We start from the raw sequence: 14,527 nt of genomic DNA on the forward strand, positions 1-14,527 counted from the left end.
TAATGAGCAAAAGGCAAATTCTGTATAAAAATATCCAACCCAGAGAAGGGATATACTCTTGGCCAGAGAAAACAGAGCTAGGGCAACTGAGGGGCTCAGGCAGACAGCCTACCCAATGGCTAGAACTGTCCTATAGCTTTCCCAAAAAGGAGGGGGTGAGCTCCCTGTCACTGGATGTGCAGGCAGGAGCTGAATGATCTGTTGTGTTTACAAAAGGCTTCCTGCCTTGAGGTTGGGCTAGGATGTCACAGGAGCTGGTCAGGCCTGAGACCCTATGGTTTGATAGTGTTCCTGGCTGAAGGGAGCAGTCCAGTTCTCCCAAACTGGAACTTAGCCAGGTTTGGTGTGAATGATGGAGTGATTCCCCTCATGACATTAGGGGAAGGGTGGTTTTGGGCCCCAGGAGGTCTAAGGTGATGAGTCAGCATATGCTCTTGCACAGCAATGCTGCTATGGGTAACACTTGAATTACCTGTATCTGCCCAGGTGCCTATGTGAATGAATGAGATATGACTGACTTTGAACTTGACATGAATGAGAATGTATCTGGTATGATGAGTATTTAACTGGTCACATGTGAGATTGGTTGAGTACGACAGGATGCAGATATTCTGTGTCCCAACAGAATCTCACACTTGAAATACTGCAGATACTCTGGGCTTGTCTTGTCAGCTGTGGCTACAAGACTATATTTCTATAATCACTGTAATTACAGCTTAGGTTGTGGAAATTTGTATCTCACTGAGGATCCTTAATTCTTGTGCCACTGCTCCCTGGACCCTGGGAACTGCAGCCTGCTCTTCAGGTCTGAATTACAGGCACTTCCAGGGGAACGGCCTTAGGAGCAATGGATGCTAGGTGACACCCAGCATCTACTTCAAATGCACAGTCTCTGGAGTTCAGCCCAATGGCCTTCTCCAGACCCTCCTCTGTAGCAGGTGCTGACTGCTGGGCACTCACAAGAATAGGACAACCCCACGGGCTGCCTTGGCCAGTAGTAAGTAGTTTACTTACATGAGCCCAGATTGACCCTGCACAGCCCCAGGGTCCATTTTAGAGCCGCAGCCCATCACGCTTACGTGTGGGACTTCAGTTTGTGTCCTAGATTAGAGTACCTTGGGAAACTCCATGTAAGCCCTCTCCTAAGCTTGTCCCAATTTTATGGCCTGGCTTGTTCTTATCGGATAAGGGAACTCCCTCCCCCACATTTACCCTCACAATAGAAAAAGCTGCCCAACAGAAAAAGTACCATTTCTAGAACTTGATGGCCTCAATTTTACGCCCCCTTCCCCATGCCCCCAAATACACTTTATTGGCTGTGGGTGAGTTAAATTCTCGGAGCATTAGGTTCTGTGCTACTTCTCTATTCCATCAGCTCCATTTTCTATCCTCCATTTTCTATGAAGCTCTGTTGGACACATGTGGCAGGATCTTCCCTCAGTGTGACAGCCTGGTACAGGCTCCAAGAAAGAACGTGGCCTACCTTGCTCTGCACACCCAGTCTTTATTGCTGCTGGGCCAGGCGCCGGGTCCTGCCGGGCCTGGGAAGGGGGGCTCCGCCCTCTGCAGCCAGCCAGCGGGCAAGGCTGGGGTTGGCTCCGAGGCCTGTGTCCAGCCGAGCCAGCCCCAGTGTTCCAGCTCCACCAAGGGAACGGAGCCCTCCGGGAGGGCGCGAGGCACAGGGTCAGGGGCACAGGCCCGCTGGCGCGCATGGCCCTGTATGCAGCTCTAGCTTTTGGAGTCGCTGGCTGTGGGCTCCGGGTAGAACTCATCCACGAACTGGAGGAAGCGGCTTAACTTAGGGGCGCTCAGGGCTGGGTTGGCCAGGGCCGGCGCCCTGAACACCGACTTCAGCGAGCAGCGCACCATCTCCCGGTAGCGCGCCTGAAACTCCTTCAGCAGCCGCTTGGCCTCCAGGTACTGCTTCTGGTTCGCCAGCCCCCGGCGCTCTGGCCGCTGGCGCAGGATGGCTCCTGCAGGAGGGAAGCCAGGAGGGGCAGCAGGTCGCTCTGGGTCTCACCCAGTCCAAGGTGGGGGTGGGGGATAGGGTGGAAGGAAGCTGGATCCAGGGTTCCAAGAAAGTGGGAGGGGGAAAGAGAAGGGTGTTCGGGGGACTAACAACTCAAAATAGCCTCCCAGATTGGGGCATTAGGAAGCCAGCAGTGCCCCCTCCTGATTCTATCTTAGTCCTTGGTTCTAGTCTGTATCACGCTCCCTGCTTATTTTTATTTTTTTATTTTTTAAAAAATATATTTTATTGATTTTTTACAGAGAGGAAGAGAGAGGTATAGAGAGTTAGAAACATCGACCAGCTGCCTCTTGCACACCCCCCACTGGGGATGCGCCCGCAACCAAGGTACATGCCCTTGACTGGAATCGAACCCGGGACCTTTCAGTCCACAGGCTGACGCTCTAGCCACTGAGCCAAACCAGTTTCGGCTCAGGCTTGTTTTTCCGTCTGCACATGGGAAGGACTGGGGCACATGCTCCTAAGGGCTCTCCCTGCGTGACACAAGCCCTTTGCCTTGTACCAGCAGAAGAGTGAACCGTTTTAGCTCGGGCTATAACAGCCGAGGACTAGGGGCCAGGGTCATACCTAGCGGAGCCTCTGTAACGTTCTGGGAATCCCGCATGCGAATGAGGATGTCATCCAGCAGCTGGGCTCGAGTCTTCCGTGGAGGTGGGACGGGGATCCTCTGGGTTTGACAAAAGGAGAGAGGAGAGTGTTGGCCCAGTCCTGTGCTCAGACTTTCCTGGCCTCACCTCCTCACAGTCTCACAGCCATAGGCAGGGAAGTAATTGGGGGCTCTGGGGAAGCATGGCCCTTAGAAGGCCCGGAGTGACAGCCACCTCTGTCCCCCTGGGGGCGGGGTGTGTGCTCAGTGCGGTGCAGGTTTACCCGTTTCTCCTTGGGGACGTAGTGTTTCTGAGGAGCGCCCAGCTTGGGCCTGGTGGAGGCGTACAGGAGTGGGTGCTTCAGCATGTGCTGCAGGGCCTGTGCGTTCTTCTGGATTCCTAGGGCAGGAAGGCAAGGTGGAGCCAGGCCTTCCTCCTCCGCCCGCATGCCGCCTCTAATTTTTTCATTCCCCATAGGACAGCGGCCCCGGGTAAAAGGGTGTGAAGCCCCACATCTCTCCCTGGTCTGTTGCTGTGTCAGAAGCCCATCATTCATTCAGTGAATGCCAGTCCCCTTATAAGTAAAGATCCCAATGGACAACAGCATTGGGGTGGGGAAAGGGGCTGGCCCCACTGTACCCACATTCACCTCAGAGGGCTTGCCCTGCAGGGACGGACACCCAGAGAGCACAGCCGAGTGCCACTTCCTTTGAACGTGCCAGGACTATTAATACATCAGCCTGAAATAAGGGGCTCAGAGAGGGCACTGCCTCCCTTGCCTCAAACCAAATAGGGAGGATTTGGGAAGTTCAATTTGGGATTTAACTGGGAGCCTGGCCAGTCTGAGTGTGTGTTCATCACACTCCTGGAGAGACTTTCCAACCAGAGCTGGGCCCGGGCTGGCTGGAAGCTCTGAACAGCTGTGGCTCCCCAAAGCCTAGTGAGCCCCAGGCCGGGGGTCCTGACGTGGGGCTCCAAACCAGGATCCCCGCAGGGGCCCCTGGACAGACAGCAGATAGAAGACAGCACCCTGGTTTAGAAGAGTCTTGGCACCAGCCTTGGCTTTGCCCTGACTTGACCTGGGCTATGGAGAGGGCTCCTGCCTCGGAGGCTTTCTCCTCACATACCCTTTGGCTCAATGAAGTCCGGGTCAGGCTTGGCTGTCAGCAGCTCCTCATAGCCACGGTACTTGCCGGAGAGTGTGGCAGATGTAACCTTCCTCCGAGTCTTTTTCACCTCTCTGGGAGCTGAGGCCGGTGGGGATGATCTTTTGTTTTTATCTGCCTCTGAATCATCCCTATGGAGGAGGGAGTAAGACAGCCCACTCACCTGTGTCCAAAAAGAAAACACATTTATTCATTTATTCATTCATTTCACTAATATTTATCATCAGCGCTGTGTGTGTCCCCATACGGGGCCCTGTTAAGGACAAGAATCAAGACTTGGGAGAGAGGACACAGACGTAAAAATGGACAGTGACCATGTTCCCTGGTAAATGCTGTAACAGAAGGGAGCAGAGGGCTCCAGGTGAGCCCACAGGAAGCCCTAAGCGGCCTGGGGTGACAAGAAGCTTCCTGGAGGAAGTGATGCCTTAGCCTGAACTAAGTGTTAAAGAACCAGGAGAGCCATTCCCTGGTGGGGCTGCGAGAGATGAGAAAGAAGGGTTGTTGCAAGCAAGGAACAGCGTGATACAATCATAGCCAGGTGCATTAGTGATTTTAAAACTTCCCACAAAGAAAAACTACGGACCAAATGGCTTCACTCGTGAATTCTACCAAATACTTAAAGAGGAATGGAAAAGATAGCAGAAAACACCCCTTGCTCCTCACAGGTGGCCTTCAAAGAGATGATCTCCCTCCTGATTAAAAAAACAAGACAAAACGGCACACTTGGGTGTCAGACTAGTCTATTCTGTGTCTCTGCCCCTCCCACCAGTCTCTTCTTTACTTCTCTAGTTGTAGGACTTCCATTCAGCCATCTTTCAGGCAGTTCTGAGTGATGGTTGTTCTGTATTTCAGTTGTAATTTTGATATGGTTGTGGGAGTCAGCAAGCACCTATGCTGCCATCTTAGCTCCCTCTGTCTATTTTTAAATGCTTATTTGCTTATATTCTACTCCAAAACTGTTATTATAGTTAATAAAGATACTTTTATACTATTAATAGCTCAACCAATGTGGCTCAGTGGTTGAGCATTGACTCAGGAACCAAGAGTCAGGGTTTAATTCTCCGTCAGGGCACAATCCTGGGTTGCGGGCTCAGTCCCGCAGGGAGCGCGCTGGAGGCAGCAGATTGATGTTTCTCTCTTATCGATGTGTCTATCTATCCTTCTCCCTTCCTCTCTCTGAAAATCAATAAAAAATATTTTTAACAAGATACGTTTATACTACATTAACATGTATGCTGTTGTAAGTCCTCTGTGGAGTAAGAAATGGATGGATAGAGAATTAGACATAACCATGTGGATAGATGTGCATCTTGGAAAGATCTGTCAGATTGGAGGGGCAAGACTGCAGGTGGGGAGGGCAATGGTACAATAATAAAGTTTAAGGGGGTCCTGCCAACTCTTCCAGCCACTTATGTCCCTTTTCCTACATGGAACCCTTCTGTTGCACTGCCACTCAACCATTCATGGTTCCTGTGCATACCGTCAATTTCCCTCCTCTGTATCCTGCTTCATGCCGCCCTTGCTGCCTACTTCCGCACTATGTTAACTCCTACTCAGTCTGCAAAGCTCATCTCATTCGAACCTCTTCCAGGAAGCCTGCCATCTTCCTCTAGGCTTCCAGCTCCTGGGTTTCTTTCTCACTCTCAACACTGACTGTGTACATTGTTCCTGCCCGTCTCCCCCATTAGACTAAGGACATCTCAAGGGCAAGACCATGTCTCATCCATTTGTATTCCCAGGATTCCGAGGCATTAGAAGTGAGGTGACCTTAAGCAGATGGGCAGAAGCAGCAGCAACCCTTCCTAAAAACTGTTCGGAACCATATCCTAACCTCAGGTGCTGTCTCTACCACAGTACCATGGCTTGTCCCCATAGGTGTCCCTACCAGTACCCATGGATTAGTCACTGGCAGGCCCTGCTAGGTGTTGACTTCTGGTTTCCAGACCTGCCATGTGCTTGCTTCTGGCTGCCGGTAGCAGTCTAACCATCTAAGGGCTGCACAGGAGCCTGTGGGAACTGGGAACGAGTGGGCAGGGGCGGGTGGATCCAGGCACCTGCGTCAAGAAGATGGACTCTGTGCTCTTGGTATCCTCATCTGATGGGTGCTCTGGGCTGAGATGTCCAGCAGTGTCACTCGGGCGAGACGTGGTCTCTTCAGTATGCACGGTGGAGTCAGAGCAGATGGGAGGAAGTGGCACGAAGGGCCGGCGGTACAGGGAAAGGCCCTCTAGGCCCTCAATGGCCATTGCTCGCTTCACAGGAGTGTCTTGGGCCATCGGCAGCACTTCAAGCAGCTGTGGCTCCAATGTCTCCTCCAAGGGAGACTCAGGTGGCCGATGGAGCACCAGGGGCTGCTTTGGCACCTTTGGAACTTGGGTTTGTACCTGTCATGGGAGAAGGGCTCTATTGGTTTGCTTCCTAACTGGGGTCTCTCCCATGGACCCTCACCAGCCTAAGACCACTTGGTACAGTGATCGGAGCACTGGGTGAGGGAGGGAGCAAAACCACATTTGCTAGGCACCTACGATGTGCCCTATGCATAACAAAGTCAAAACTACCCAATGAATAATTATCCTCACTTTATAGGTGAGGAAATGGGCTCAGAGAGGTAAAATGACTTGTCAGCATCACAGAGTTATTCAGTGGCAGAGCTTGTTCTGGGCTCCCGGCCTCATTATAAACCCCTGACCATAACACTGTGGCCTGCAGGAGCCTTAGCCTCTATCTAAGGTTTAACACAGTTCCCTTGACTTTCCTCAGGGACTCTTAGGAGGGCAAGGGGGAGATGGTCCTGCTTTTCTGGAAGTGAGCAGCACCAGGCCTGTTCAGGATGCTGCTCCTGCACCTTATACAAAGATCCGTAAGGTAGCCCAGCTGGCGTGCTCAGTGGTTGACCTATGGAGCAGGAGGCCACGGTTCAATTCCCATTCAGGGCACACGCCAACCAATGATTCCCTCTCATCATTGATGTTTCTCTCTTCGCCCCCCTTCCTCTCTGAAATCAATACAAAATATACTTATAAATAAAAAAGATCCATAAGGTGAATCTCCCTAGGGTTCAGGACCAACAAAATTACTTCTTTTCTGTTGAACTGCTTAGCTTCCTTTATTAGCAAAAGCCCGTCATCCTTCCCCCTCCTCCTTCACCTCAGCTGCCAGGAGGGAGCCATGTGCTCGGTGCCCTCAGCTGGGCTTAGTTCCTCCTTCCTCCCAGATTATACGAGGGCTTGATGTTATTCTTAGTCGAAGGTATTTGGGCCACTTAGATCTATACGTTGACGGACAATGTAGGGGAATGGAAAGATCCTAACCACTGTTTTTATAAAAATATGAGCTGGCATGCAGTCCTCCCCTTTGAGCTTCCATCTCCTCCTTGTGAAATGGGAGAACAGCCCCTGCCCTGCCTATGCTGCAGAGTTCTTCCAAATGAGATGACTTACTAACAAACTAAAAAGTGTGAAGACAATGTTTTAAAAACAACATTTCCTTTTTTAAAATATATAAAACTTTAGTGTTTAGACTTGAAGCCTAAAGATCCAGGGTCTTTTTTCAGAACCACACCCGGTGCTGTCATTTGCTGCCAGAGTGCAGGGCGGGGCTGGGGGGAGAGATGCTCTTTGTCTAGGCCTCTGCCACTTCCCCAGCTCCTTCTCCAGGGAAGACCAGATAATGTAATTGGTCAGAGGCTGACAGTCCCTGGTGAGCTGGATTGGCCAAGGGCAGGCTGTTCTGTCTTCCATTTGTGTCTTGCATGTCAAGAGCTCACACAGCGTCTTGGTTACATGTGGGGTGGGTCTGGGCCTGCTCGTTTCCCCCAGTTCTGTCCATGCCTAGCCCTGAGGGAGCACCGGCAGTCTTTGTCCATGTAACTGAGTGAGTAAAAGGCCCAGAGTCTGCTTGTACATCAGGCCGTCTCTGTGAGCACACTGGGACATTCAGGCAGCTCTAATCCAGCTAAGGCCTAGCCACATTCTCCAGGCTTGTCTGCACTGGAGGTTAGATTGTGTTTGCCTAGTTTTACAAAGCACTGATTTGCTTCTCATTTGGTCACTGGATTTGTGTTTATTCTCTATCAGTCAGAACTTTAGAGGTTCCTCTGGACCTGGACACTAAGTACATTGTATCACCTCTCTGAGCCTGCTTCCCTGTCTGTGGGAGGATTATGGGACAGCACACACGAAGGTGCTCAGCAGAGTACTGGGCTCTGTACATGGGAGAGAGGATTATGGAGTTAGCATTCGACTCACTCTGATTCTGCCTGTCCCAGCTGCTGTTGGGGAAGGAGGTAGTAAGATCCTTAGATAAGGGGAAGATGATGCAAACCACTTGAATTTCTTTTTCTAGTTTTAAATGCTACTCTGGTCCGATGAGGGCTCCAGACAAGAAAGAGCTTGCCTGAACAGAGGCAGGCTGTAGAGCACATGTGTCAAACACAAGGCCCCGCGGGCCAAATCCGTCCCGCCAGGCCTTGCAATGTGGCCCGCACCACGCTGTCATCACTGCACTCCGCTGCGTTTCCATCACAATGACAGTTTAAGACTGTTCAGTAAACCATTCGGCCCGCGATTTAGGCTGGATTTTAGATTTTGGCCCCTTCTCTGATTGAGTTCGACACCCCTACTGTAGAGCGATGGCAATGGTAAACTGTACTTAACTTCTGGTACCAGCTTTCGGCTATAGGAAGATGCAAATTCCAGGATGGAGGAGCGTTTCACAGAAATTTCTGAAATCCATCAGATGAAAAAGGGATTTAATTTACTTTATGGCATCCCAGAAGGCAAGTCTAAGACCACTGGCTGGGAAAGTACAGAGGGAGCCGACTGCTCTCAGCATATGGAGATGCTTCTTAGCATTCAGGTAGGAGGTGTGTGTGTGCTAGGCCTGGCACAGCCTTCGTGACTGCCACAGGCAACTATAACTTGCATTGGTATGGGTTTGGGGGTTTATCGTGTATTTTCCTATCTGTTGCTTCATCCAGTCCCCTCAGCAGCTCTGAGAGGTTTTAGAGTTGAGAAGCTGAAGCTCAGAGAGTGAAACTCTTGCCCAAGTTCAGACAGCTATGGGAAGTGATGGGGCCAGGCTCATACCTGGGTCTTCTGATTCTCCCCACATCTTCACAGCTCCTTCTCTGGGCCTCAGTTTCTCTGTAAAATTGGGGGGCCAGATTCAAAGACCTGCAAGGCTCCTCCTGAGTCTGCCTTTGGGTCTCTCTGTCTCTCATCCCTCTTGCGTTTATCTGTATTAATAGAGCAAGGGAAGGAGAAGACACTGCTGCTATTACAAACCTGCTGGAGGGATTCCGGGCATTGTGGGAGAGTGCAGCTCTATCTCCAGGTTAGTCCACCTGCACTGACATAGGCTCCACTCCCTCTGGGGCAGGGGGTCCCACCTGGGAAGCCTTACCTTCCTTGAAGCCTTCCGAGGCATTAAAATATGATGTTTAGCTTTTGATGTCTTCCTTCGAATTAAGTGGATTCCCAGCCGCTCCTGGAGGAAGCTTTTTAGCAGAGGAGGGATCCCTGGGCCATGATGGGAAAATAAGACTACAGTTAGCTAACCTTTCCTGGGGCTTACTATGTGCCAGGCACTGTTCAGATGGCTGTGTGTATATTAACTTATTTAAGTCTCACACCAACCCTACGAGGCATATACCCATATTATTTCCATTTGATAGGTGAGAAAACTGAGGCACAGAGAGGTTAAGGAATTTACCTAAGGCAACAAAGATAGTGTGGAGCAAGGATGAGAACTCCACTGTTGTCTCTCCAGTGCCCAGGATTCTAAAAGGCCTTCAGCTGCCTCAATGCGGACAGTGCATTGCACTGCGGACACAGCATCCCCTGCATTCACTGTGCTCTGGGAGGGGACAGCCCAGCACCTGCACCGTCCTCAACAGGCAGCTGAAGTCACAACAGACCTGTTCCACAAAGCAGGGTGTTGCTTAAATAGCTCATGCCAGATCTAGGTAATACTGTATTCCATTCCCAACTATGCCTCTTTCATGATGTGTGGCCTTGGGCAGGTCACGAACCTCTCTGATTCTCAGTTTCCTCCACTGTGCCCAGGGACAGTAACGCCTGTCTAATGGGGTTACTGTCAGGGTGACAGGTATTCAGCAGTGTCTGATGTTTTCTCCATCCCCCTGCCCACCCAAGATGGAGAGCAGAGCCCGGGGCTTGGCATCAATGAGATGGGAATGAGGGTGCCCATTATGCTTCCTGGGCACCGGGTTGGAGGGAAGCCTTATATGCACCCTACCTCGTCTGTGGGCCACTAGAGGGTTGTTATGAAAGACGAGCTCATAGAGAGATGGGAAGAGAGCTACTGGCAGGATGGCATCTTCCTTCGCAATCTGTGAGGCATGCAGGAGAGAGCATCAGGTCAGCACTGTTACTCACCTCTGCCAAGTGCCCCCAGGCCCACACTGCAGGGTTACATGCTTGCTAGGATTGGGGTGTGGGTGGGGTGATGCTGCTGTGGATAGAACTCATGCTGAGCAGCCTCTATTCCTATAATTTCACCTGCTCACACCCAGAACACCTTGCCCCTCTGTCCAAAATTCCATCATCACTGTTTTATGTTTGAAAGCTAAGAATTTTTCTCCCTTCTCCATACTGGTTATATAGCCTAGACCAGTGGTCGGCAAACTGTGGCTTGCGAGCCACATGCAGCTTTTTGGTCCTTTGAGTGTGGCTCTTCCACAAAATGTCAGTCTGGACAAATCTATTTTGAAGAAGTGGCATTAGAAGAAGTTTAAGTTTAAAAATTTGGCTCTCAAAAGAAATTTCAACCGTTGTACTGTTGGTATTTGGCTAGTTGACTAATGAGTTTGCCGACCACTGGCCTAGACCAAGTATTGAGGATGTTGGTGACAAAATAATAACAAACACATATAGCACTTGTCTTGCAAGGAATCTGGGAGGTAGGCAGAGCATTGACTTTGACTTCAGTATACAATTCGTCTGACACTTCATCTTCCTCAAAGCAACCTCTACACACCCTCTCAATAGTAACCCTGATGGCCTTTTTCGCTGTGGCCTGTTCTGGGTACTGATTTGTGGAGGGATTAGGGGACAGGAGGTCAGGGAAACACCTCTCTAAGGGATAAGCAGAGCCCATGGTGAGAGAGATCTCCTGGCTGTATGGGGCCCAGAGGCCGCTCCATCCCTGTGAGGCCAGCTTCTGAAGGGCAAAAAATACACAATTCTTGTTGAGCAGAATGTCTGGAACATCTGAGGATAACCTTAGGGAGGCATCTATTAGCAACAGAACAGTATCAGATCCATCAGTATCACTGAGCCCAGAAGTGGGGTCATGACCTTTCAGATGGCTGGATACACTGAAAGCTGTTAGATCAGATTTGGGACCCACAGAAGGTGCTAAGGTCTGAGGGTTGGAAGGAGGAGGGCATTTCAATTTGGCTTCCTCTGGAACTTTATAAGGTAGCACTACATACCCAATGGACAACTAACCAGTCATTGTCTTTCATTTTTGTTCACTCAGTCAAATATTTACTGAATGCATACATGTGCCAAGCATTGGGCTGGGAATGAGTAAAAGAGAAAAAATAACTCCTGTCATCACGGGGCATGGCCTAGTGGGAAACAAGCATGGAAGAACCAGTAACATAAAAGAGAGTAGATTTATAATTCTGATTAGTGCCATAAAAGAGAAGCATATGAAGTACTAGGGTGATGTGACCTAGTGACTAGTGGGGGAGATAAGGTGATCCTGAGATCTGAAAGGTGGGTAGAAGGTAATTAGTGAATGCAGTGGGGGATAAAGTATGTGGCAGAGAAATCTCTGTTAACAAAAACCATTTCCTCTACCTTCTGAGCACACAGCTAGACTGTGCATCTTCTTGCCTCCCACCCAGGCAGCCAGACGTGGTCATACGACTCAGTTTTAGCCAAAGCAATCTTGGTGGAAGTAGTAAATGCCATTTCCAGGTATAGACTGTTCAAAACCTCTTGCTTGTCCTCTACATCTATCAACTACCTATCTACCAGATGCCTAGGATCCAATAAAGTACTCTTATGGCCCTATGGGATGCCAGAGCCAGAGGGGCCTGATCTCTGAGTGATCACCAGCCAATCAGTGGATTTTTGTAAAAGCAATAAAGAAACTTTTATTGTGTTAAGTCATTAAGATTTTAAAAAGTTTGTTGCAGTAGCTGGTATTACTTACTCTGATTAATGCAGAAAGGAAGTGTTACGTGCAAAGAGAACAATGTGTAAAAGGCCTAACAGCAAGGAGGAAAAAAGCCTATTGGGGGGATTTAAAGACAGTAGTGTGATTAAAGCAGAGAAAAAGGTTGCTTCTGCAAAATGAGGCCGATGATGGAAATATGAACCAGATTGATGCTATTTTAAAGAATTTGGTCCTTGGGGAACCCATTAAATGATTTTTTAGAAATATGAGGACCTAAATTTGACAAGATTTGGTGATGGAGGAGATATGATAGGGAGGAGCAATGTAAAGGAGAGAGGAGTATAAGGATGACTACCAGGTTTTAGCTTGAGTAATGGATGATGGAGTTATTCCCTAAGGTATGGAATAACAAAAGAACATCAGATTTGAAGGGAAAGATCATTAATGCACTTGGAAACATGTACTTTAGAGGTACCTTTGAGACCTCAAAGTAGATATTCATGTAGATAGTTTATACTCTGGTTTGGAGTACAGAGGAATGGTCCATATGGGAGTTATAAATTTGTGAGTCAGTGGGCCAATGGGTATGTGAAGGCACCCCTAGGAGGATTATGACATGCATCCTCAGAGAGTACAGAGTGAGAGAAGAAAAGGAACTAGGGGTGGGCTTTGATCATAGATCCTAGACCATGGACAGCAAACCTTTTCAGTCAAGGGCTAAGCAATCAATGTTTTAGGATTTGCAGGTCATTACTATTTACCTTAGCTGTTGTAGCACAAAAGCAGCTATTGACAATTAATGAACAAATAAGTGTGTGACTCTTCCAACAAAACTGCACAGATGTACTCTAAAATTTGAACTTCATATAATTTTAATGTCATGAAGTGTTGTCCTTCTTTTGATTTTTCACAACCATTTAAAAATGTAAGAATCACTTTTAGTCGAAACTAATATAATATTCTATGTCAAGCTGTAATTATTTAAAGTAAAAAAAGTTGAAAGTGATTATTTTATTTTTGACACAAAAATTACTAGACTTCTGAGATAATATTATGAGCGTAAGTTTCCATTTCAAGGCAAAATTGGTTTTAAAATTTGTAACTTCAGCATATTGAATATTAATTTCAACACAAGTAGCTCAGTATTCTTTGATCTGATCAAAACATCATTAATTCATCTAACAAACTTACTGAGTATCTATCATGTATCAGGTGCTATTCTAGATAATGGAGATATAAGTAAAACAATGTTTTAGATCTCAAAAAAAAAAAAAAAAAAAGAAAAGAAACCCCATCCTACATTCTGGCAGTAGACAACTGGTAGCAGACAAAAATATATGCATGTTAGGTGGTTACCACCATAAAGGAAAACATCATTAAAGTCTCCAGTGAGAAAAACACACCTGAATAAATTATATCATAACTTTTCTTGAGTCCAACAGAGAGTTAAAGTCTCAGGGTGATCAAGTGGCCTGAAATCTAAAGTTAGATGGGCGACATGAAGGAGAGATGGGACATAAATACTGGTTTACTTGCAACAGAATACAAGTATCACACAAGCATTTAAGAATAAATCAGCTAGAGCCGCATGCAGCCAGCACTTGTCCGAGGAGTGGCAGTCACATGAGCAGCCCACCCCCATCCGAGGAGCGGCAGCCCCCGCAAGCAGCCCACCCCTGACCAAGGAGCAGTAGCTGCGCAGAGTCCATTCCCATCTGAGGAGCAGCAGCTGTGCAAGCAGCCCATCCCGTCCTAGGAGTAGCAGCCACATGCAGCCTGCCCCCATCAAAGGAGCAGCAGCCTCATGAGCAGCCCACCCCTGTCCGAGGAGCAGCAGCTGCATAAGCAGCCTGCCCCCACCAGCCAGAGGAGTCACAACTGCTGTGAGCAGCACCCACCAGAGAAGCCACAGCCAACGTAGGAGCAGCCACTGCCATGACTGCCTGAGGAGCAGCCACCACCTGAGGAGCAGCTCCTGAACTACTTGACACCTAGATCCTTCAGTGAGAGCAAAAATAGGGAGACGAAGAAGCCCCCAAAGGAAAGAAAAGGAGGAATTGGCAGAAAAGTAGCTAAGTGAAACAGAGGTATGCAATATGTTAGAAAAGAATAAGGGTCATACAGTTCATAAACTGGATGAATAAAAAAAATCAACAACTTATGTAAGAATAAAGAAGAAATAAAGAGTGATATAAGCTGCAATAAAAAAAAAAAAACACCACCATAAAAAACACAATAGACTAGGAGAAGCGGAGGACCAAATTAGCAAATTAGATATTTATATTACAATTCATTAACAGTAGCAAAATTACAGTTATGGAGTAGCAACGAAAGTAATTTTATTGTTGGGGGTCACCACAACATAAGGAACTGTATTAAAGGGTCGCGGCATTAGGACGGTTGAGAACCACTGCTAAGATGAATGTAAGCAGAATACCTTAAAAGTTGTCTGCATTTCAGACTTGCGTAGGGTTTACAGGAATTAAAACAGGGCATGGATATTGGTAAAATATATTAACATAAAACATGTTAAGAAAACACATGCTAAATCTGTTCCATGGACTTTATATCTGCTCTTCCTTAGGGCTAGAACA

At 48.2% G+C, this 14,527-nt stretch overlaps 1 protein-coding gene and 1 long non-coding RNA gene across 2 annotated transcripts in view; one reads left to right on the plus strand and one right to left on the minus strand.

The window, feature by feature from the left end:
* Positions 1 to 1,484: 1,484 nt before the first annotated feature.
* XRRA1 (X-ray radiation resistance associated 1) overlaps positions 1,485 to 14,527 on the minus strand; it is a 43,572-nt gene continuing 30,529 nt past the window's right edge. The window contains exons 14-20 of the mRNA XM_036428258.2: positions 10,041 to 10,134; positions 9,186 to 9,301; positions 5,837 to 6,166; positions 3,744 to 3,945; positions 2,900 to 3,015; positions 2,597 to 2,696; positions 1,485 to 1,973 (exon numbers count right to left, since the gene is read on the minus strand). Of these exons, the coding sequence (XP_036284151.1) occupies positions 1,729 to 1,973; positions 2,597 to 2,696; positions 2,900 to 3,015; positions 3,744 to 3,945; positions 5,837 to 6,166; positions 9,186 to 9,301; positions 10,041 to 10,134 (1,203 nt within the window). The 3' untranslated portion in view covers positions 1,485 to 1,728. The remainder of the gene's footprint in view (positions 1,974 to 2,596; positions 2,697 to 2,899; positions 3,016 to 3,743; positions 3,946 to 5,836; positions 6,167 to 9,185; positions 9,302 to 10,040; positions 10,135 to 14,527) is intronic.
* On the plus strand, positions 10,133 to 13,978 carry LOC118713572. Its single transcript, XR_004986305.2, has 3 exons — positions 10,133 to 10,417; positions 10,517 to 10,518; positions 10,637 to 13,978. It is a non-coding gene; the product is annotated as an uncharacterized LOC118713572 (long non-coding RNA).

This window comes from Pipistrellus kuhlii, unplaced genomic scaffold (assembly GCF_014108245.1).
Source record: "Pipistrellus kuhlii isolate mPipKuh1 unplaced genomic scaffold, mPipKuh1.p scaffold_m20_p_9, whole genome shotgun sequence".
NCBI lineage: Eukaryota > Metazoa > Chordata > Mammalia > Chiroptera > Vespertilionidae > Pipistrellus > Pipistrellus kuhlii.